This window comes from Geotrypetes seraphini, chromosome 15, assembly GCF_902459505.1.
Source record: "Geotrypetes seraphini chromosome 15, aGeoSer1.1, whole genome shotgun sequence".
NCBI lineage: Eukaryota > Metazoa > Chordata > Amphibia > Gymnophiona > Dermophiidae > Geotrypetes > Geotrypetes seraphini.
Genome location: NC_047098.1, coordinates 41,860,407 through 41,882,446, shown reverse-complemented (window position 1 = coordinate 41,882,446; position 22,040 = coordinate 41,860,407). Strand labels below are relative to the sequence as shown.

At 46.5% G+C, this 22,040-nt stretch overlaps 1 protein-coding gene across 1 annotated transcript in view; it reads right to left on the bottom strand.

The window, feature by feature from the left end:
• The window catches only part of RAD51C (RAD51 paralog C), a 59,228-nt gene that overhangs the window by 16,754 nt on the left and 20,434 nt on the right, over positions 1-22,040 (bottom strand). The window contains exon 6 of the mRNA XM_033922514.1: positions 13,232-13,298. Within this exon, the coding sequence (XP_033778405.1) occupies positions 13,232-13,298 (67 nt within the window). The remainder of the gene's footprint in view (positions 1-13,231; positions 13,299-22,040) is intronic.

The following is a 22,040-nucleotide window of genomic DNA, read 5'->3' as shown; positions in this document are numbered from 1 at the left end:
CCCCTCCATATTCACGGTTTTGTGGTTCGCAGTTTCGGTTATTCGCAGTTTTTTGATCAAAAGCCCCGCCCCCAAATTTATGTCACAGGAAATCGCTGCTCCCGGCTTTGCACAGAGAAAATCGCTGCTCCCAGGTTATTTACGGTTTTGTGTCTTTTTTTGTTTTTTTTACAGAAAAACCGCGAATAACATAAGAAAACTTATTTGCGGTTTTTCTCTATTCACTGCCTTGCTGTTCTATCACCACGAATGTGGCGGGGGAAGTGTATTTTAAGATTCTGAATGCTTTACTTGTAATTATTTTGTACTAATTTCCCCATCAGAAGGCCTAAACCTTCCTCACACAGGTCTGGCATCCAATTCTCTCCCCCAGTTCTCTAACTTCTAACAAGACCCTCAGTACTCTTTCCCCCCAAGCTCACTGCTCTTCCTCTTTATCCCTCCCTTCTCATTACTCTCTCCTTCCACAGGAACATACTTACAAGCTTCTGTTGTCCCTTATTTATATCCAGCAGAAAAAAACTCAGCATGCTCTCCTCCTTTCAGGACCACCCCCATCCCAACACAGCAAATCCCCCCCAAGGTGCTCTCTGTTCCCTCCCTTCTTCCCACTGCCAAAACCCAAATTTTGCTCTTGCCCCCACTCTCCCCATGCCAGAAGAAACCCTTATGAATCATACTTGACAGGATATAAAATGGCGTTTGATTGACACTGTACAAGTAGGGAGGAAGGGTGGAAATTTAAAAAAAGCTTTGAATACCAAAGAACAAAAATGGATCTATTCTTTGAATACTCTAGCTCCAAATGGATTAAATGAAGAAATAGACTGGATGTCTCTAGTTTAGAACTAGAGTTATAAATAAATGTAATATAATGCTTTACACTATGAAAATTTCAATTTTGTTTATCTATTTATAATGAATCAATGGTTTAATAATATCTCTGACCGTGTTGGTCATTTCCCATCCTGCTCCTATCAGATATCTAGTTTTGGTTTGAACTTTTTTGTTTTAACCAGAACTGACAACAGACGCCATTATAATATGATACTCTATGGAGAGGAGCGGTTTCTTAGAAGCACGATAGTAAGTTTAGTATATTTTAAGTTATAAATACTAAATGATAGGCGAGAGGTCCTTGTTAGTATGTATAATATGGTTAAAATTAAAATATAGTTATTCTCACTGGCTAAGACAAAATATTTTTGTTATTTGTTTTTAGATTAACCACGGGAGCCTCAACCCTAATGAAAAGTTTTCTTGAAACATGTGCATGTTGGTAGAGGCGCTCCCTAAATACTGGCTACTAATACTAAGCTAAGTATATTGATATAAAAAGTTACTAAACTAAAAAAACAGTTAAAAGAAGCTATAAAACATATAAAAACAAATTGTTGATCCTATGACGATCGGGTTCTGTGATTTGATTCACATGAACCAACGGGGTTCTTTAGCCCTCTGAGGATCATAAATAGTCTAAAATAATTAGTATTTGGTCTTTTTGGACTATTACTGATTATAATGACTGGGTATTGTGTATAATGAAGCTATAAGAAGAAACCCTCAGCATGTTCTCTTCCTCCCCAGAAACACCCGCTTCAGCTTGTTCTATTTCACTCCCCCAGGCATCCTCAATCAGTTTGCTCAGTTTCCCCCAAACCTCATCATCCTTTGTGTCCCCCTGTAAAAAAATAGTGCTCAGTTTCTCACTCTCTCCTCCTTCCCTCAACCCTGCTGAAAAAGAAGCACTTACCATACTCTCTCTACTCCTGCAGCATTTGCTGCCATTCCTGCTCCATACTGCTACCAATGCACCAAGGAGGAGGACGAGCGTGGCTATTCATCAGGCTACATCCTTTTCCTCTGCTGCCTGGTGAAAAAATGTTAAATTTAAACAGTGCAGCTCAGGTGCAGGGCAGCAGAGGAGGATGTGATCCAATGTAAAGCTGCTTTCCTCCTCCTGGCTGTGCATTGATAGGTGTATGGAGAAGAAATGGTGGCGATTGCTATGAGGGTGGTAAAATTATGTCTTACCTGTTAATTTTCTTTCCCTTAGACGCAGCAGATGAATCCAGAGACCAATGGGATAGCTCACATCTACCAGCAGGTGGAGATAGAGAAACTGATTAACAGGTGTTCTTATTGGCTGGCACTTCTCCTGTCTCATCAGTATAGCTCCATGCCCAAGCACATTTAACCATCAATAGGCATAGCATGTAAAAAACTTCTTTCCCAGAATACATCGGAAACAGCACCGATACAGAACACAACCCTTAACATCAACCAATCAGTAAAAATCGCACACGCAGAAACCGACCACCAAATATCAGAAAGGGTGGGGCTCTGGATTCATCTGCTGCGTCTAAGGGAAAGAAAATTAACAGGTAAGACATAATTTTACCTTCCCTAGCAACAGCAGCAGATGAATCCAGAGACCAATGGGATGTAGCAAAGCAATCCTCAACCTGGGTGGGAAGCAAATACCGCCTCCGCAACAACCGAAGCACAAAAAAGCCCCTATTGTATGTGCCCGCACATCCATGCAGAAACGCGGAGAGAAGGCACTCTCGGAAGACTAGTTAGCCACGAGACAAATATCCTCCAAGGAAACCACCTCTGGGCCGAGCCCAAGAAGTAGCTATCGCTCCAGCGGAAAGGTCATGAAGTTCAACGCCACCCGCTCCCCTGCCAGCAGGCACGCATAAAGAATGTCCTTCTGGACCCATTGAGCGAGGTAGGCATCGGACGCCGCCATACGCCTGAGGCGTCCTTAGAAGAATACAAAAAGGAGATATAAACAACTATCAGTTGTTAGACACCGAGCTCGCGGAGAACGCTACATACGTCTCAAAAAATGCAGTGAATAAAAGCACTGCTCCCACTATCTCCTCCCATGACGAAGGAAGGAAGAGCGAGCATGACGTAAAGGAAAGGATGACACCCCCCTAGAAAGAAATAGTGGTACCATCTGAATTGATAACCCATATGAAGGAAATAAGAAATAGGAATCCCCGTTGAACAAGGCCTGCAACATCGCAACTGCAGAGCTGAAGCCATGGCCACAAGGAATCTCATGGTGAACGGCCCAGCTCTTTAGAGTCCCAAAGGACAAGGCTAAAATGAAGCCATCGGTAAACGTAAAAGAAGAACGTGAAGATTGTACTCCAAACCAGGCTTTCTAAGAGGCGCATGAATATACCGCACTCTGTTTAGGAACTGAACTACAGGAAGCTGAGAAGTCAGCAAAGGGCCATATACCTAGTCCCTGTAACAAGCCAAGAATAACACCAGAAGCTGAAGGGAAGTGAACGCTAAGTCCCCGGCAATACACTAGTGCCAAAAAGGAACTTTGGAGTGGTTCAAACCTGAAGAAGCGCCCAATAATGGAAAACCCTCCAACAGGAAGCAGAAGACACAGGAGATGCCCGTAGCCTCTGGATAAGAGAAGAAACAACCATCTTCGCATAACCCGTACACGACAGCCAAGAGTGACCCAAAAACTAGGTTGAAATACTAAAGTAGAACAAATATCCCCGTGGATCGGACCCTAGGCGGGCAAAGCCGGAGAAGCCAGGAAACTACCGAGTCCAGCTGTCGAAAGACTTATCAAATCCGCATAGGAAGGAATGTGCCGTCAATCTAGGGATTCTACACATACTGTGCCCGGAAGGTGAGCTCGAGATGGCCAATCCAAGTCATCACCAGCCAGCGGAAAACATTGAAAAGGAGAAGGCAGAGGCGAGAAAGGCGCTATGCAGGAACCCCCTCTAACTCCCACTCCCTGGGCCCGCCGAAGCAGCTAGGAAAAGTAGAATTGAGAGACGGGGCCATGAGGTCCAGGTCAAAGAGATCTCGCTTTCCTAAAAGGAGCTAGAACGCCTGAGCCACAAATCACAATATCCAGGATGCAGAAGATTATACTAGTACTAACATGCACACTTCCAAGAGCGTACACAGCGCTGTACACAGAAACATCCAAGAAATGGGCCAGGCTCAGCTTCCGCGGAGAGAAAGTCAATTCACACCCTTATCCTGATTCAAAAAAGGATCTGCCAACAGAAGACGAAGGTAAGAGGCCACCCAATGAAGCAGAACAACTTCCCCTGCTAACCGAGTACAACACCTTCTGCCCAAGCTGTAGAGAAAAATTTCCATCCTAATACTGACCAAAAGGATCCTTAGCAGTATTCCAGGAGAATAATCAAAAGCTCCAGAAAGGTAGCCTGACCCTGCTCAAGAGTAGAAGAATGAACAAGTACGGAGTCGCCTCTTGAAGACCAGACTCCAGGAGCTGAGGAAGGAAGCCATCGAGTCTCCCCAACCCGACAGCCCGGAATGGGTAGAGGACAAGAGCAAGTCCAGCAAAGGCCGAGGCAAGTCTCTAAAAGAGACATCGCACTGAGCCATCACATCACCCAGAGCGAAGCAGGAGGAGCATCCTAAATAAATGTAACCCTGAGATACTGGGAACCCCTGAAACTAAAGTGACAGTTGTAGCAGCAGAAGGGGCTAGCCAGGCTAGTCCAGGGAGGCAGCAATATGGAACCTAGAAACTGTATCTAATCCTCTACTCTTGGACATGACAAGAGCCGAATAAACCCACTCTGAGATCGAGACACAACGTTCACGTCTCCGGAAAGAAGCCCCTGACCCTCCTATATGAACAAAAAAACATCATCCCGATGTACGTAGAAAGAGCACGGTAGAAAAAAGCGCTGCAAAATTGAAAAAGTACGAGCAAGGAATTGCGGAAAAGAAACCAACCTTTTCAAGTTAGTCAAATGACCTGACTGGAAGTCGTCCTAACTAAGCAGGCAGTCAAGAAGGAATCAGATGAATCGCCTGGCCGCGCCAAAACGGTCCACCGCTTACAGCTTCTAAAACGCTTGTGAATCCAAGGGTAGGCGAACTGGCTTGTACCAAGATCAAAAGCGCCGCTCCAAGGGAGGCAGGCAAACCTAGTGCCGACTTCTAGTCCATAGAGAAACTGTAGATACCCTCCCAGGTTGCCAGTAGAAATGTGTAACCCGAGAACTAATGCAGCAGGATGGGATCCAGCCTGCCCAATGCCCCCGTCTTGGCCACCCTATATTCAGTGGTACCCCACAAACTACAAGAACCGTCCCGAGGACTAGTAACACTTCTAAGAAAAACACCAAACAGCGAGACTCCATGAACAAACTGGAAATCTGAGAAATATGCCAAGGTGCAAACATCCTGAAAAAAAATTCCAGGTGTGTAAAATCATGTCTTTGGGAACCTTAGCCAGGATTTGAACCCCTGACCTTTGGAAGATACATGCAGTGCTTTCAAGCACTGAGCTAAGTGGGAGACTGGCATGAAAAGAGGTCTAACTCCATGCCACGGGAGCGAAAAAGACGTATGGGCCATAAAGGGAAGACGAACGAGATGCAAACAAAATGCTGCATCTACCGCCCTTAGGAAAACCATAGCAAATCAACAGGAATTAGGCAAACGCGTTGTGACCTGCCCATATGACAGGTCCCTGTCCCTGGGAAAGCCGAAAGAGCTGATAGAGGGTGTACAGTTCAAGGTGGCCCAGGGAAGGCAAACGATGGGCTTAGGAACTCCCATAGAAAAAGACAGAAGGGATCAGAAAGAGGCCTTATGCCCCAAAAACCTCTTCAAAGGGCAGGAAGCAGTTCAATAGCGCCACCAGACACCGTCAGTGTCGCAACAATGGTATCACAAGCAAGGAAATCGCTGAACATGCATAGTGTCACCCATGGGAGACCTCGAGAGAGATGAAGAGGGTCCTAAAAGTGAAAAATCTGGGACCTCTCCTGTGACTGAACCCATTATCGTGAGACACGGCTTCTACCAACCCAGTATGGAGGGAAGCCGAAAACTGGGGGGAGCAGAATAGAGCCAAACCGCATGTAAATGGGGCTGCATAGATTCCCACAGGAGATAACACAAGCGTAGCAATTCAATCAACTCGGGAGATTCCCCCACCCTGGGCCCCAATATGAACGCAGGAAAAACTGCAAGCATTTGCCGCCGCACTCGACCTGAAAGGCCGAGAAGCAACGGCTGAGCCCCAAAGACGCCGGCTACCAGAGAAACTACTGAACGCCGCGGCACCCTCCCCCCAGTGCAGGAGCGTCAGTCTTTTACTCAGAAAAGACCGCGGCTCTCAGCCGGAGACTCAAACACCGCCGTGGCAAGCTGTAAACTTAAGCCACGCTGTGACGTGCTCCGCTGAGCCAGAGAATACACCATTGCTGGTTTCGCCGGCCTCATGAAACTGGGAGGTAAAAACAGGGAGACCGAAGAAGGCGCAGAGAGAAAGAAAACCGCCGAAACCGACCACAAGAACGCCTCCGCGCGTCTGCTAGCGTCGGAGCACCCTTGCGATCCAACAGCCCACGGAAGAGGCACGGGTTCTTTACTCTATAGCACCCTGACCACAGCCGCGGCACCTGCTGAATGACGGGCAGCCTCAGCGAACCACGCTGCCAATGCGAGGACACCCCCCCCCCCGTCCACACAGGAAACCACCAAGCGTCTCCCGTGCGCGGGAAGGCAGCAGCTCCTCCAACCGAGCCCAAACTACAACGCGGGGGCTTAGTCCACTCACCTATGCCACAACAAGCAAAGTAGTTGCCAAAAATGAACCGCTCACTAAGCTTAGCGGCTGAGAATAGAGTAAACAACCGGCTAACCACGCGACTGTCCCCCGAAGCACCAAACGCCACCAACAACCAGAAAACATAACTTGCAATTGCAAAGTAAAAAAGGCATACTCACAACCAGTGTTCCCTCTAAGCGGGCGGGTGTTGTGAGCAAACTTTTTTCACCGTGAGCCAAAAATATCGGGCGCCAGCAAGTTATGAGCCAACTCGCCCGATTCTCCTCTCGCCGCCCTGCCATCTGCCGTACGCCTCTTCCGATCGTGCGCTGTGACGAGAAACGTGTGCGCTGCGATGTAATATTTTGTGCGCCAGCGCACGCCAGCGCAGCTTAGCGGGAACACTGGTTCAAATGGTTTTATTTATTTCCCCAAATTTATTTTTGTTATACGCATTGAAAATATTTGATATTGCGTTTAAATCAAAATCTCAATAAACTTGAAACGAGTGCCCGTGAGATTGTGGGAGGGTTAAATACTCAAAACTTAGAAGTTTTTGCTACGCCAGCTTTCTGGTATCTTTACATACAGTGGCGTACCTAGCATATGTAACATCCGGGGCCCATCATTTTTTGGCACCCCCCCCCATCTGTAAGAAAAACATGATTTTTAGTAACAAACCACACGTCACACATGAGTACCTAGGAAAAGGCAGCATCTTACATATTGCAGTGAGCAGTACATCAATACACCCATTGTAAAACTAAACAAGCCAGACCAGCACAGATCAATCCTACACCGTCAATCCTAACAGAAAACCATGTCTTTCGAACACACAGAACACAGAAAACACCTTCGCCTAGTAAGGAATATGTAATCACAAACTAACCCCTCCCTCTTTTACAAAACTGTAGTGTGGATTTTAGCTACGGAGGTAACAGCTCTGATGCTCATAAAATTCTGAGCATCAGAGCTGCTACCACCAAGGCTGGTGCTAAAAACGCTTCACAGTTTTGTAAAAGGGGGGATAAAATAAAAATACATAGACAAAGGTTAAATTGAACCAGCAAGAAGCTGGACTCTGCATACAATGCTTCACAGAAACAGTGACACATGTCTCCTAAAGCAATAAATAAATAGAAATTTTTTTCTACCTTTGTCTTCTGTGGTTTCTCCTTTCCTCATCTTCTTGTAACTCTCTTCCTTCCATTCACTGTCTGCCGTCTCTCTTCCCCTATATGGCATCTTCTCTCCTTCTATGCCCCTTCCAGAAACTGTATGCCTCCCCCTTCCATCTCTCCTTTCACCCCATTGGTCTGGCATCTCTCTCCTCGCCTTCCCTCTCCCACACCTCTCCTCATAGTCTGGTATCTCCCCTTCCCTGATTCTCTGGCATCTCTCTCCTTTCCTTTTCTTCCATCTTTCGCTCCCCCTCCATGCTCTCACATCTCCCCCTTCCTTTTCCCTTAGACTGGCATACCTTCCTCCTATGCTCCAAGCCCTGGCATCTCCTTTAATTCCCTCCCTCATCTTCCTTCTCCCTCCAGCTGGGTACCGCAACACTCTTCCCTGCAGCTCTGCACTTCCCCACAATTGCCATGCTTCGGTTCCTCTTCTTCCTTCCTTCCTCCCCCCCCCCCCGCGGGACCCTGCGGCACCATCAACTCTTACTCCCTCTAATGTCGGCCCTGCAGCTCCAGACTTCCTCGCACCTTCTCCCCTCCCCCTTTGGATCGCTATTATTTTAAATGTTATAGCCGCGGAGCTGTATCCATCAGTGGAGATGTCTAACCTCGGCCTGCCCCGGAACTCTTACTGCAGCAGCCGCCCGTCTAGGCAGGAACAGGAAGTCACTGTTGCAGTAAGAGTTCCGGGGCAGGCCGAGGTTAGACATCTCCACTGATGGATACAGCTCCGCGGCTATAACATTTAAAATAATAGCGATCCAAAGGGGGAGGGGAGAAGGTGCGAGGAAGTCTGGAGCTGCAGGGCCGACATTAGAGGGAGTAAGAGTTGATGGTGCCGCAGGGTCCCGCGGGGGGGGGGGGGAGGAAGGAAGGAAGAAGAGGAACCGAAGCATGGCAATTGTGGGGAAGTGCAATCCCCCCAATGCGTCCCCTTACCTTACCTCCCCTTACCTTTGCGACGCGTGTGTGCGCTGTGAAGAGAAACTTTGCGCTGCGATGTAATATTTTGTGCGCGAGCGCAGGCCAGCGCACCTTAGCGGGAACACTGCTCACAACCTAGCTTACTAGGCTGTCAGACCCCGGCAGGAACAGGTTGAGCACAACTAAGAGTATCCAATCGTGGATAGCCACTGCAGTCTCGATTTTTTTTTTTTTCCAGGGAAAGAAGAAAACTAGAGACCCAGATAAACCCTCAATCATAGGAGGGAGGGTGAGGCAGGGACAAGGGGGGGCCCAAGTGTAACCTCTAAAGCCGGCACCGTTCAGCCGGACACCCCTGTCTCACTGAAGAGAAAGAATCTCAACAGGAGAAATAGAATCAATTGTAAGCTCACTGAAGAGAAAATCTCAACAGGATAAATTGAATTTCCAGCCATAGTCAGAATCCAGGAGCAATTGGAATAGCGACTTTCCCCTGCTGGGAGATAGAGCGTACTGATGAGACAGGAGAAGTGCCAGCCAATAAGAACACCTGTTAATCAGTTTCTCTATCTCCACCTGCTGGTAAATGTGAGCTATCCCATTGGTCTCTGGATTCATCTGCTGCTGTTGCTAGGGAAAGAGTGTTTTTTCTGGCTTTGAGGAGTGGGGTGTGTGGGGAGAAAGTACGAGCAGCTGAGGTGTTTTCAAGTGTGGGGAGAGGAGAGGGACAATAGCAGCTGCTGCTGTCTTTGCTGTTAACCTTTTGCTTGTGAAAGAATTCTGCATTACACAGAATTTCCCCAGGAGTAGAAAGCATGGGTCAGCCTGGCAAAATGCAGGTGGGTGGGGGGGGGGGGGGAGAGGAATTGTGCTCAGATCAGCCTGTCTCCTCTGTTAGATTTTCAGTGCGACTCTTCTAACGTATTAATAATATTACATGATGACAATTAAGGTCAAATGGCCCATTCAGTCTGCCCATCCACAGCATACACTATTTCCTCTTCTCCCTAAGAGATCATACGTGCCTGCCCCATGCTTTCTTCATCACCTCTACCTGAGACTATTGCATGTATCTACCACCCTTTCTGTATAAAAATATTTCCTTAGATTAAGAACATAAGCAATGCCTCCGCTGGGTCAGACCTGAGGTCCATCATGCCCAGCAGTTCGCTCACGCGGCGGCCCAACAGGTCCAGGACCTGTGCAGTAAACCTCTATCTATACCCTTCTATCCCCTTTTCCAGCAGGAAATTGTCCAATCCTTTCTTAAACCCAAGTACTGTACTCTGCCCTATAACGTCCTCTGGAAGTGCATTCCAGGTATCCACCACACGTTGGGTAAAGAAGAACTTCCTAGCATTAGTTTTGAATCTGTCCCCTTTCAACTTTTCCGAATGTCCTCTTGTTTTTTTATTTTCTGAAAGTTTGAAGAATCTGTCCTTCTCTACTCTCTCTATGCCCTTCATGATCTTATAAGTCTCTATCATATCCCCTCTAAGTCTCCTCTTCTCCAGGGAAAAGAGACTTCTGAGTAGAGAATGACACGGTGGCGGTTTACCCGCGGCCACCGCATTTTAGCCGCGGGTCACCCGCCGAAAACGGGGAAGAAAACTAGCAGTTGCTGCGGCGACGGGGACAAGGCCATTCACTGCCCGCGGGGCGGTGAATGGTCTTGTCTCCGCAGTGAGGTATCAAGGATCGCGCGGTCCCCGCAGCCACCGCCCGCCCGCCCATAGCATTTAGCCAGCTCCCTCCCTCCACCTCACCTTAAATTTCGAGTTTTCCGGCTTCCTTTTTTCCGAGCCGCACGTGTTCAAAAATCCATGCACGCGCGGCTGTGCGAGTCAATCAATCTTCTCCTCTGACGCAACCGGAAACAGGAAGTTGCAGGAGAGGAGAAGTTTGATTGACTCGCGCAGCCGCGCGTGCACGGATTTTTGAACACGTGCGGCTCGGAAAAAAGGAAGCCGGAAAACTCGAAATTTAAGGTGAGGTGGAGGGAGGGAGCTGGCTAAATGCACGGCTTTTTGAACGCGTGCGGCTAGGGAAAAAGGAAGCCGGCAAACTCGGAACGAATATAAGGTGAGGTGGAGGGAGGGTGGGGGCTGCTGGACCATTCTTCATTACTTTGCCATACTAATTCCATTCTATGTTAGGTGCCACGGACTCAGATTCGAGTCCTAGCGATGATGAGTTAAAGATCTCAAAAGAAGCCAACTTCTAAATTCAGTGGATAGAGCTACACTACACTCCTTGTGACCCTGGGCAAGTCACTTAATCCCTATTGCTTCTGACACAATGGGCAGTTCCAAAGACCAAGACTGGCCAGTGTCAAAGACAGGATGCTGAGCTTGATAGACCCTTAGTCTCCACTGTTTTTAGTGATCAACAAAGTTCTATGTTTCTATAATCACCCTAATTCTGTTATCATTGGACTAGATATTCAAAATGATTTAAATGGCCAGGACAGGCTCCTGGCTGTTCAAATCATCTGTCCAGGGCTAACCAGGCATTTTCAATCTTCATGTTCAGCCCAAATGGTTTCACACAATTCAGCAAAAATACCCAATGTTGTTCCTCATAATTTAAATATTGCTCATAGAAGGAACAACATTGGGTATTTTTGCAAATGGAAGTTGGAGGGTTAATTCCCTTGAAACAGCCAATTGAGTGAAACATGAATTCATGCTGGGACACAAGATAGGTTGAATTTGTTTTGAATTTAAAAAGAAAAATGATCAATGAAGAATACTATAATGGCAAGAAAATATAATGATAAAACAGCAACTAATTTTGCCTATTTTTATATATTAAAAAAGTACTACATAAGGTGAATGTCCTTATTGCTGTCTGTTGTTCTGCTGAGCACTGGCATTGAAACAGCAAAATGCATTTATTGCATACTTGTCCTCTGTCGGAAACATTATGGTGGTATATTAGTTGTGTTAATAAAAATTTATAAACAAAGCCCTGCCAGCTGAACATCTCTTTCTCTAGTTCAGCAGCAGGAACTTTGATTTATAAGAATGGAATACGCTAAATATTAGAGTACTAAGGCTTATATGGATGCTGTGGGGACGGTGACGGGGCGGTGAATGGGATGGCAGTGGCGGTGACGGGGTGGTGAAAGGGATGGCAGTGACGGTGACGGGGCGGTGAATGGAATGGCGGTGACGGGGCGGTGCAGAGGATGGTGGGCCGGGGACGGGGCGGTGACGGGGACAGATTTTTTCCCCGTGTCATTCTCTACTTCTGAGTCATCCCATGCCCTCTCACTCTGGAGTTTCCTTACAATTGAAAGAGGCTCGCTTCATGTGTATTTATACCAAGTAGGTATTTAAACACCTCTATCACATCTCCCCTCTCCTGCCTGTCATCCAAAGTATACATATTGAGATCTCTGAGTCTGTCCCATACGCCTTATGACGAAGACCACCAACCACTTTAGTAACCTTCCTCTGGACCAACTCCATCCCGTTTGTATCATTTGAAGGTGTGATCTCCAGAATTATACACAATATTCTAAATGAAGTCTCAGAATCTTATACAGATACTTATGAAAATGTTATTGATTTCAGTTAACAGAAAGGGCATTCCCTAAATAGTAATCAAGGAGTGGAAGCAAAGTAGCACTATTGAATTACATAGTCACCTATTATCCTAATTCAGTAGTAATTATGAACACTAATTCTGAATTTTACCACTAAGGTAAGCATATTTCCAATACTGCATACCATTCTACATTTGCAGGTCTATCAACACACTTGAAAATATCAGCTTTAGCTCAAGAGGTGACTAGTTAATTTGATGTAGATGAAGCTGCTCGGACTGAACTGTCATTTTGCTTTATTTAACACCATTCTACAAGTTCTTACCCACGGACTCTTTGTTACCATATATATTGTAAACCATCTAGGTAACATTTGATAGACGGTATATTGAGTATGAAATAAACTTGGAAACTCGGTTCTGGCAAATTCTGAATAAACAATGAATGACCAAGGGCTCCTTATACAAAGGTGCGCTAGCGTTTTTAGCGCATGCATCGGATTAGTGCGTGCTGGCCGAAAAACTAGTGCCTGCTAGCGCACGCTATTCCATGCGTTAAGGCCCTAACACGCCTTCGTAAAAGGAGCCTCAAGTGATTAAAGTAATGTTCTGGGAACCAGAAGATCAGGATTCAAATTCTGCTTTCCCACCGACACACTTGGTGATCCTGGAGAAGTCAATTTAATTCCCGTTACCTTTGGCAGTCAATTCAGACTCTAAGCTCTTTTAGGAAGGGCCACTACATAATTCTGTTATATAGTGCTGCAAGAATGCTCAGGTGCAGGGCATCAGAGGATGTGACCCAATGTGAAGCTGTTTTCCTCCTCCTGGCTGTGCATTGATAGGTGTATGGAGAAGAAATGGTAGCGATTGCTATGAGAGTAGAGTGTTTCTTCTGGCTTTGAGGGCTGTAAGAATGCTTAAATACCATTTATTTGAAATAATTTTTCTTCCTTGACTTATACACCGATTTCATACCCACCTAAAGCTGGCACAAGCATGGACTGGTTCTGTCCAATCCGAGTTGTCATCTGGTTGGTCAAAATGACCTGTAACAGCAAAAAGAGAAAATGAATACTATTGTAGGTAACATAGCAGTAAGAATACATTTATTGATTTTTTTTTTTTTTAGGCAGAAAGTCAAATTAACTATAAAAGTGATTGCTTAAAAGATATATTTAAGCTTCAGATATGATTTGGTTTTTACACTTGCAGGGATGACATCTTTTAAGAATGGTTAGCATCATGGTGTGCGACTTCTAATGCATGAGATCCACATACCTGAAATACTAGAATTCTTATTTATTTGTATGGTTTTGGTTTCCAAAGACTTCTATCACATTTCCATTTCTTTCATTTATTTGGTATTTTACTTGCCTGAAACTATATAATGCTCTGGATGAGGAACCATAATAATGCCAAGCCAAGTCTAGGTAATGTCAAAACTGGTTTCACCTTTGCCCTCTCACTATAAAGTCTGAAACATAGGGCTCCTTTTACAAAGGTGCGCTAGGGCCTTAACGCGCGTAATAGTGCGCGTTAAATTCCCGAGCGCGCTAGCCACTACCGCCTTCTTTTTAGGAGGCGGTAGATTTTTGGCTCACGCGGTAATTTTGTGCGTGCTCTAAAAACCCTAGTACACCTTTGTAAAAGGAGTCCATAGTAAATGATAGCAGATAAAGACTTGAGCGGTCCATCCAATCTGCCCATTAGTTATACCCATTAAAAATACATGATTAAATTAACTTGTCTCTTCTTTGATATTTCTGGGTCATGGACTGTAAAGTCCACCTAGTATTGTGTCCTAGGTTTCAAATGCTGAAGTTGCCATCCAAGCTCACTCCAGCCTATCCAACCATCCTGTTGGCAGGATATCTACCATAAAGTCTGGCCAGTAATGTTCCAAGTTACTGGAGTTCCCATTGATACCCTCCCCAGCCCATCCTACACCAATCATCACATATGGGACACAGACTCTGCAAGTCGGTCCAGTAGTTCAAGTTCAAGTTCAAATTTATTTGATAAATCGCCTATTAATAACATTCTAAGCGATGAACAATATTAAAATAAAGTAAAAGGTAACAAACAAATTTTTTAAAACAACTTTAAAACAATTTTAAGACAATGTGTTAGACAACAAATATTATTAAGAGACAAGTAAAAAGTCAAAGTGCTAGAGAGTTTCTTTTTACATGTAGCTTAGTGACAAACATGATACAAAAAGGAAAAAGGGAAAAGTTACAATATTTTGAGCAAGAAAAAAAACATAAAAGGATAAAAAACATAGGGAAGGGGGAAGTAATTTTAAAAAGAGATACACAGTACTGGCCTTAGTTCTTCGATTTCTAATTAGAGATCATCTATGTTTATCCCACTCTGCAGGAAAGGGTTAGTAAAAGGGGAGGAGTTGTTCAGAATTCATATTTTATATTGAGGCCTACAAATTAGAAGAGTTCATAAAAATTACAATATTTTAAACAGAATTTTTCACCTTGATAGAGCAAAAGAATCAGAACTTGGCTAAGATTACAAACAATGAGCTATTGAAATTTCCTTTTATTCTAGCTCAGTGGTTGAGAGATGGATAAAGGGTTGCATCAAGCTTAAAGGCTGTAACTCCTCCGCTCTCCTGTGGCCAAACAGGAAAAATGGCTCTCACAATCCACCTACAGGAGTCACACTTGCTGGCAGGGACAGATGTGAGATGTCAGCAGGGGATTCTGTTCTGCTCTTCAAGCTCTTTGATCTGTTAGTTCAGCTGCTCTGGATGCAAGTTATTTTTAGCACTGGAAATTAAAACGACCATGCTGTAGTCTATCAAGTTATTGCAAAGAGGGTAGAGCCAAATCATTTGCGAGTAAAGCTTTTAAGAGTGCATATTAAGGATGCCATCTTAAAATCTTTATTCTTGGTTTCATATGGACCTCAGCAGTTATAAAAAACTGCAGCTTCCAAGCGCCATCTAGTGCTCAGCTAAGCATATAGTTCTAGTCTTCCACAGTGAGTTTATATATAAACACACCATAGAAAGGACAGGGTGCAACAGCACTTTGCAGAGAAATTACAAGTCTCCCTTATAACTAAAATGGCTCCTTCTCCCCAAGTCATGCTGCTACTAACATCACCGACATGAATTCATGTTATCCCTATAGGGAAATCCTGGTAAAAAGCACAGTTACTTACCGTAACAGGTGTTATCCAGGGACAGCAGGCAGATATTCTTGACTGATGGGTGACGGCACCGACGGAGCCCCGGTACGGACACTTTTAGAGTGATTGCACTCTAAGAACTTGGAAAGTTCTAGAGACCGCACCGCGCATGCGCGAGTGCCTTCCCGCCCGACCCCGACGCGCGGTCCCTCAGTTAAGATAAGCCAGCTAAGAAGCCAACCCGGGGAGGTGGGTGGGATGCAAGAATATCTGCCTGCTGTCCCTGGATAACACCTGTTACGGTAAGTAACTGTGCTTTATCCCAGGACAAGCAGGCAGCATATTCTTGACTGATGGGTGACCTCCAAGCTAACTAAAAGAGGGATGGAGGGAAGGTTGGCCATTAGGAAAACAAATTTTGTAAAACAGATTGGCCGAAATGTCCATCCCGTCTGGAGAAAGCATCCAGACAATAATGAGATGTAAAAGTATGGACTGAGGACCACGTAGCAGCTTTGCAGATTTCCTCAATAGGCGTGGAACGGAGGAAAGCTACAGATGCTGCCATAGCTCTTACTCTATGGGCCGTGACAGAACCTTCCAGTGGCAGTCCCGACTGAGCATAGCAGAATGAAATGCAAGCAGCAAGCCAATTAGATAGCGTACGCTTAGAAACAGGACGTCCCAATTTATTCGGATCAAAGGACAGAAAAAGTTGGGGAGATGATCTGTGGGGCTTAGTACGGTCTAAATAGTAAGCTAAAGCCCGCTTACAGTCCAAAGTATGAAGAGCCTGTTCTCCGGCATGGGAGTGAGGTTTGGGAAAAAAAACAGGCAGTACAATAGATTGGTTGAGATGGAACTCAGAGACAACCTTAGGGAGAAACTTTGGATGTGTACGTAGAACCACCTTGTCATGATGAAAGACTGTGAAAGGTGGGTCAGAAACTAGTGCATGGAGCTCACTGACCCTCCTGGCAGAGGTGAGAGCAATAAGAAAAAGTACCTTCCAAGTGAGAAATTTGAAAGAGGCAGTAGCCAAGGGTTCAAATGGAGGCTTCATCAAGGTGGAGAGAACCACGTTCAGATCCCAGATCACAGGAGGTGCTCTGAGAGGTGGTTTCATATTGAAAAGACCTCGCATGAATCTGGAGACTAGGGGATGAGCTGAAAGGAGTTTCCCCTGGACCGGCTCATGAAAGGCCGTAATGGCACTGAGATGGACTCTGACGGAAGTAGATTTAAGACCAGAGTTAGACAGAGATAGCAGATAATCCAAAAGAGTCTCCACTGCAAGAGACTTGGGGTCATGATGATGAAGGAGACACCAAGAAGAAAACCTCGTCCACTTTTGATGGTAACATTGTAGAGTGGCTGGCTTCCTGGAGGCGTCCAGAATGGAGCGAACAGGCTGAGATAGAATAAGATCAGTTGAAGTCAGCCCGAGAGATACCAAGCTGTCAGGTGTAGGGACTGCAGGTTGGGATGGAGAAGGGTTTCCTGATTCTGTGTAAGCAGAGAGGGAAACAGTGGAAGTAGAAATGGATCCCTGGAACTGAGTTGAAGTAGAAGGGAGAACCAATGCTGCCTGGGCCACCGTGGAGCAATCAGGATCATGGTGGCCCGTTCCCTCTTTAGTTTGAACAAGGTCCGAAGCATGAGAGGTAGAGGAGGGAAAGCATAGAGGAACAGATTGGACCAATCCAGAAGAAAAGCATCCGCTGCTAGACGGTGGGGAGAGTAAAGTCTGGAGCAGAATTGGGGCAACTGATGATTGTGAGGAGCTGCAAAGAGGTCCACTTGAGGAGTGCCCCATTGAGCAAAGATGGACTGTAGAGTCGATGGGTCGAGAGTCCATTCGTGGGGTTGGAGAACTCTGCTGAGCTTGTCCGCTAAGTAATTCTGTTCTCCTTGAATATAAATCGCCTTCAGGAATAAGCGGCGAGTGGTTGCCCAGGACCAGATTCTCTGAGCTTCCTGGCATAAGAGGCGAGAGCCTGTTCCACCCTGTTTGTTGATGTAGTACATGGCTACCTGGTTGTCTGTGCAGAGTAGAAGGACTTGAGGAAACAGAAGGTGTTGGAAGGCCTTGAGGGCATAGAACATTGCCCTGAGTTCTAGGAAATTGATGTGATGCTTCTTTTCCTGAGGAGTCCAAACGCCTTGAGTTTGATACTCGTTCAAATGGGCTCCCCATGCATAAGGGGAGGCGTCGGTGGTGATGACCAGATGATGAGGAGGCAGATGGAACAGAAGGCCCCTGGAGAGATTTGAGGATGTCAACCACCATTGTAGAGACTGACGAAGAGACGATGTCACAGATATGTGTCGTGAGCAAGAGTCTGTCGCCTGAGACCACTGTAGAGCCAGGGTCCATTGAGGAGTGCGCAGGTGAAGACGAGCCAGAGGTGTGACATGAACTGTGGAGGCCATGTGACCCAAGAGAATCATCATCTGCTTTGCAGAAATGGAGTGCTGGGGCAGCACCTGCTGACAGAGCGACTGGAGGTTGTGAAGACGGTTGTCCGGCAAGAAGGCTCTCATCTGGACAGTGTCCAGCACCGCTCCAATGAATTGAAGTCTCTGTGTAGGAAGAAGGTGAGACTTGGGTACATTGATTTCGAACCCTAGAAGTTGTAGAAAAAAGATGGTCTGGTTGGTGGCCAGAAGAACAGCTTGAGATGAAATGGCCTTGATCAACCAGTCGTCCAGGTAGGGAAAAACCTGAAGGTGGTGGGAGCGCAGGAACGCTGCCACCACCACCAGACATTTTGTGAACACTCTTGGAGAGGAGGCAAGACCGAAGGGGAGCACTCTGTATTGGTAATGACAGTGATTGATCATGAAGCGAAGGTACTGTCTGGAGTCCGGGTTGATTGGAATGTGAGTGTAGGCCTCTTTGAGATCGAGAGAGCATAGCCAGTCGTTGTGATCGAGGAGAGGATAAAGTGTTGCTAAAGATAGCATCTTGAATTTTTCTTTGACCAAGCATTTGTTGAGGTCTCGCAGATCTAGAATGGGTCTTAGGTCCCCTGTTTTTTTGGGAACTAGAAAATAACGGGAGTAGAATCCCTGCCCCCTTTGATCCAGAGGAACTTCCTCTATGGCGTTCAGAAGGAGGAGGGATTGAACCTCCTGACGAAGAAGGGCAGATTGAGGAGTGTGCAAAGCAGACTCTTTTGGTAGACTTTGGCCTGGAAGGGTGTGAAAGTTGAGAGAGTAGCCGTGGCGGATGATGTTGAGGACCCATTGGTCCGAAGTGATAACTTCCCACCGGCTGAGAAAGAAAGAGAGTCGTCCTCCTATGGGTTGAGGGAGGAGAGGAGATGTGTGAACACTGGCTATGCCCTCGAGGACTAAGTCAAAAGGGCTGAGTCGATTTTTGCTGGGGAGGCTGCTTGGCTGGTTGTTGCTGCTGAGGTCTAGGCGTTTGCCTCTGTTGTTGACGCTGCCTCCGAGGTTGCTGAGTGGACGGCTGCAAGGGGCGAGCCACAAAACGCCGCTGATAGGCCAATTGCTGTCTAAATGGCCGTGGAGGTGGGGGTTTCTTCTTGGTCTTAAGAAGGGTATCCCAGCGGGTTTCATGAGCCGAGAGCTTCTGAGTCGTCGAGTCCATAGATTCTCCGAACAGCTCATCCCCTAAACATGGGGCATTAGCCAACCGGTCTTGATGATTAACATCAAGCTCGGAGACTCTGAGCCAGGCCAAACGTCGCATGGCTACAGACATGGCTGTTGCTCTAGAGGTAAGCTCAAAGGTGTCATATATAGACCTTACCATGAATTTTCTGAGCTGGAAGAGAGATGAGGAGCATTGATGGAAAGCCTCACTATTCCCCACAGGAAGGTACTGCTCAAAGGAAGCCATGGTGGTAAGGAGATGCTTTAAGTAAAAAGAAAAATGAAAAGCATAGTTACCAGAACAATTAGCAAGCATCGCATTCTGGTAAAGTCGCTTACCAAATTTGTCCATGGCTTTTCCCTCTCTGCCAGGAGGAACAGAGGCATAGACACTAGCTCCTAAGGACTTCTTGAGGGTGGATTCTACAAGGAGAGACTCATGAGGGAGCTGTGGTTTATCGAACCCAGGAATAGGGATCACTTTATATAGGGAATCCAATTTGCGGGGAGCTCCCGGGACAGTAAGAGGAGTCTCCAAATTCTTGTAAAAGGTCTCCCTCAGGATGTCATGTAAAGGGAGTTTTAAGAATTCCTTTGGAGGCTGGTCAAAATCAAGAGCGTCTAGAAAAGCTTTGGACTTTTTAGACTCAGCCTCCAAAGGAATGGAAAGAGATTCACACATATCTCTTAAAAAAGAAGAGAAAGAGGTGGAATCAGGTTTGGAGGAAATATCCTGAAGAACAGGCTCGTCCTCCTCTGACGAACACTCCCCTTCTGACTGAAAAGGTTCTTCAGAGTCGCCCCACAGATCAGGGTCTCGAATATGGGGACCACGGTCCCGAGACTCAGGGGTGGATGGTTCCCGGTGTCGGGACTTCTGTACCGACTTACCCGACCTCATCGACGCGGTACCGGGTGATGTTATCGGTCGCACCGGAGCCGAAGTCTGTACCGATTGGTGATGAGACCTGGGCTCCGGTGCGAGGACAGGCATCGATGCCGATGAGGCCAAGTGTACCGGTACCGAAGGAGTGGATGGTGACAATACAGACTGTTCCACGATCGGTACCGGTTGCTCAGTGGGGACCGACACCGGAGGGCTCGGTGTCAGGAGAGCTGGAAGGAGTTGTTTGAGCTGTTCCTTCAGCTGCACCTGCAAGATGGCCGCAATGCGATCATCAAGGGAGGGCACCGGTACCGCTTTTTTCTTCTGCGGTACCTGCGGTGCCGCTCGACGCCCCGGAGATGAGGAGCCCGATGTCGAGGGACTCACCTCAATAGGGGCGGAGCGCTTCCGCTGGCGCCTCACGGTCGGCAGGATTGGACTCTCTGCAATGGAGACCGGAGGACGTTCCAGCGGGGAAGGCTTCTTAGCCGGCTTACCTGCATGCTGCGACGCCGACGCGGTATCGCGTGGCGTCGATGAGGTGGGTGCCGACGAAACAGGTACCGAGACCGGCGCCGAAGACGTGGGGTCGGACATGTCGGTGCCGAAAAGCAGTCTCTGCTGTATTTCTCGATTTTTGAGAGTCCGCTTTTTCAAAGTGGCACAGCGGGTGCAGGTAGAGGCCTGATGTTCCGGACCCAGACACTGAAGGCACCAGTTGTGTGGGTCTGTAAGGGAAATAGGCCGTGCACACCGCTGGCACTTCTTGAACCCGGGCTGAGGGGGCATGAACGGAAAAACGGCTTCTGCCAAATCGAAGGCCGAGGCCTCGATGATGGCAGTAGGCCCCGCCGGGGCAAATCAAGAAACTCGAAAAAAAGTAATAGATTTTTTTTTTTTTTTTTTTCAAAAGAAAGAAAAAAGGAAGGGCAAAAAAATCCGAAAAGGTTTACGCGAGCGGGAAGGCGAATGAAAAAATTTTTCAACAGCCGTTGAAAATGCGACTTCTTAGCTCCGCGGAAACTAAGAAACTGAGGGACCGCGCGTCGGGGTCGGGCGGGAAGGCACTCGCGCATGCGCGGTGCGGTCTCTAGAACTTTCCAAGTTCTTAGAGTGCAATCACTCTAAAAGTGTCCGTACCGGGGCTCCGTCGGTGCCGTCACCCATCAGTCAAGAATATGCTGCCTGCTTGTCCTGGGATAACATTTATAACCTAGTTTGTAGTAATAAAGCGTAGGGTGTTTGTCCTATTCGCTTACTCAAAATACTTTTAGGGAGGCAAACTAGTCTCTAAAACTTTTTGAAAGCCAAAGGGGACCTTTGTTGAATTAATAGCGAGAATATGAATATAATCAAGGGTCAGTAAATAGAAGCAGCGTAAAAACAGGAAAATTAAATCAAACCAAAATAATATTTTTTCCAACTATAAGAGTTGCTTACCTGTGAAGCAAATATACCTGTAGTGACATCAACACCAGATGCTGTGAATACATGATCCTGTAGTATATCCTGGCACCAACATATATATTTTACCAGATCCCCATTGAGTTTTTAGTCAGCTTACTGCTGAGAAAAGGTTTAATTTTGGAAAAGAGGGCTGACGTGTCTAGCTTAGTTTGCAGAAAGACAAACTGAGAGGGAAGATGTGGAGGGCAAAGTAGGAAAGGTAGAATGTGCCTCTTCAACTATACAAAACTTTCTGGGTTACAGAGGGCAATTCTGTGCTGACAAATTTCAGATGAAGTCACCACAGGTGACACTGCCACCACAGAAAACACAGATACATAAAATCATTTAATCAGACTTATGCACATGCTTACATCTCAGCTGAAGCTATCTACCTGGCCAAAGCCCCGAACTGCATAATCGTACCGGCTGATATTCAGCCTGTGGCAGTTGGTGATTTTTTTCCAACACTGTCTTGGGCAGAATTAGCCCTGGATATTCAGTGCTGGGCCATGTCCAGGCCCCGGCACTGAATATCTGGGGCTAGCTGAGTATACAGTGGCTGCCAAAGCATAAGCGTGTCCGGCTAATATTCAGCTGCAGACTTCATAAGATAGTTGTGAGAGCCCTAGCTGAATAACTCTTGGCTCTTCCCCTACTCGGTCCCTTATCAGTCCACATCAAATAT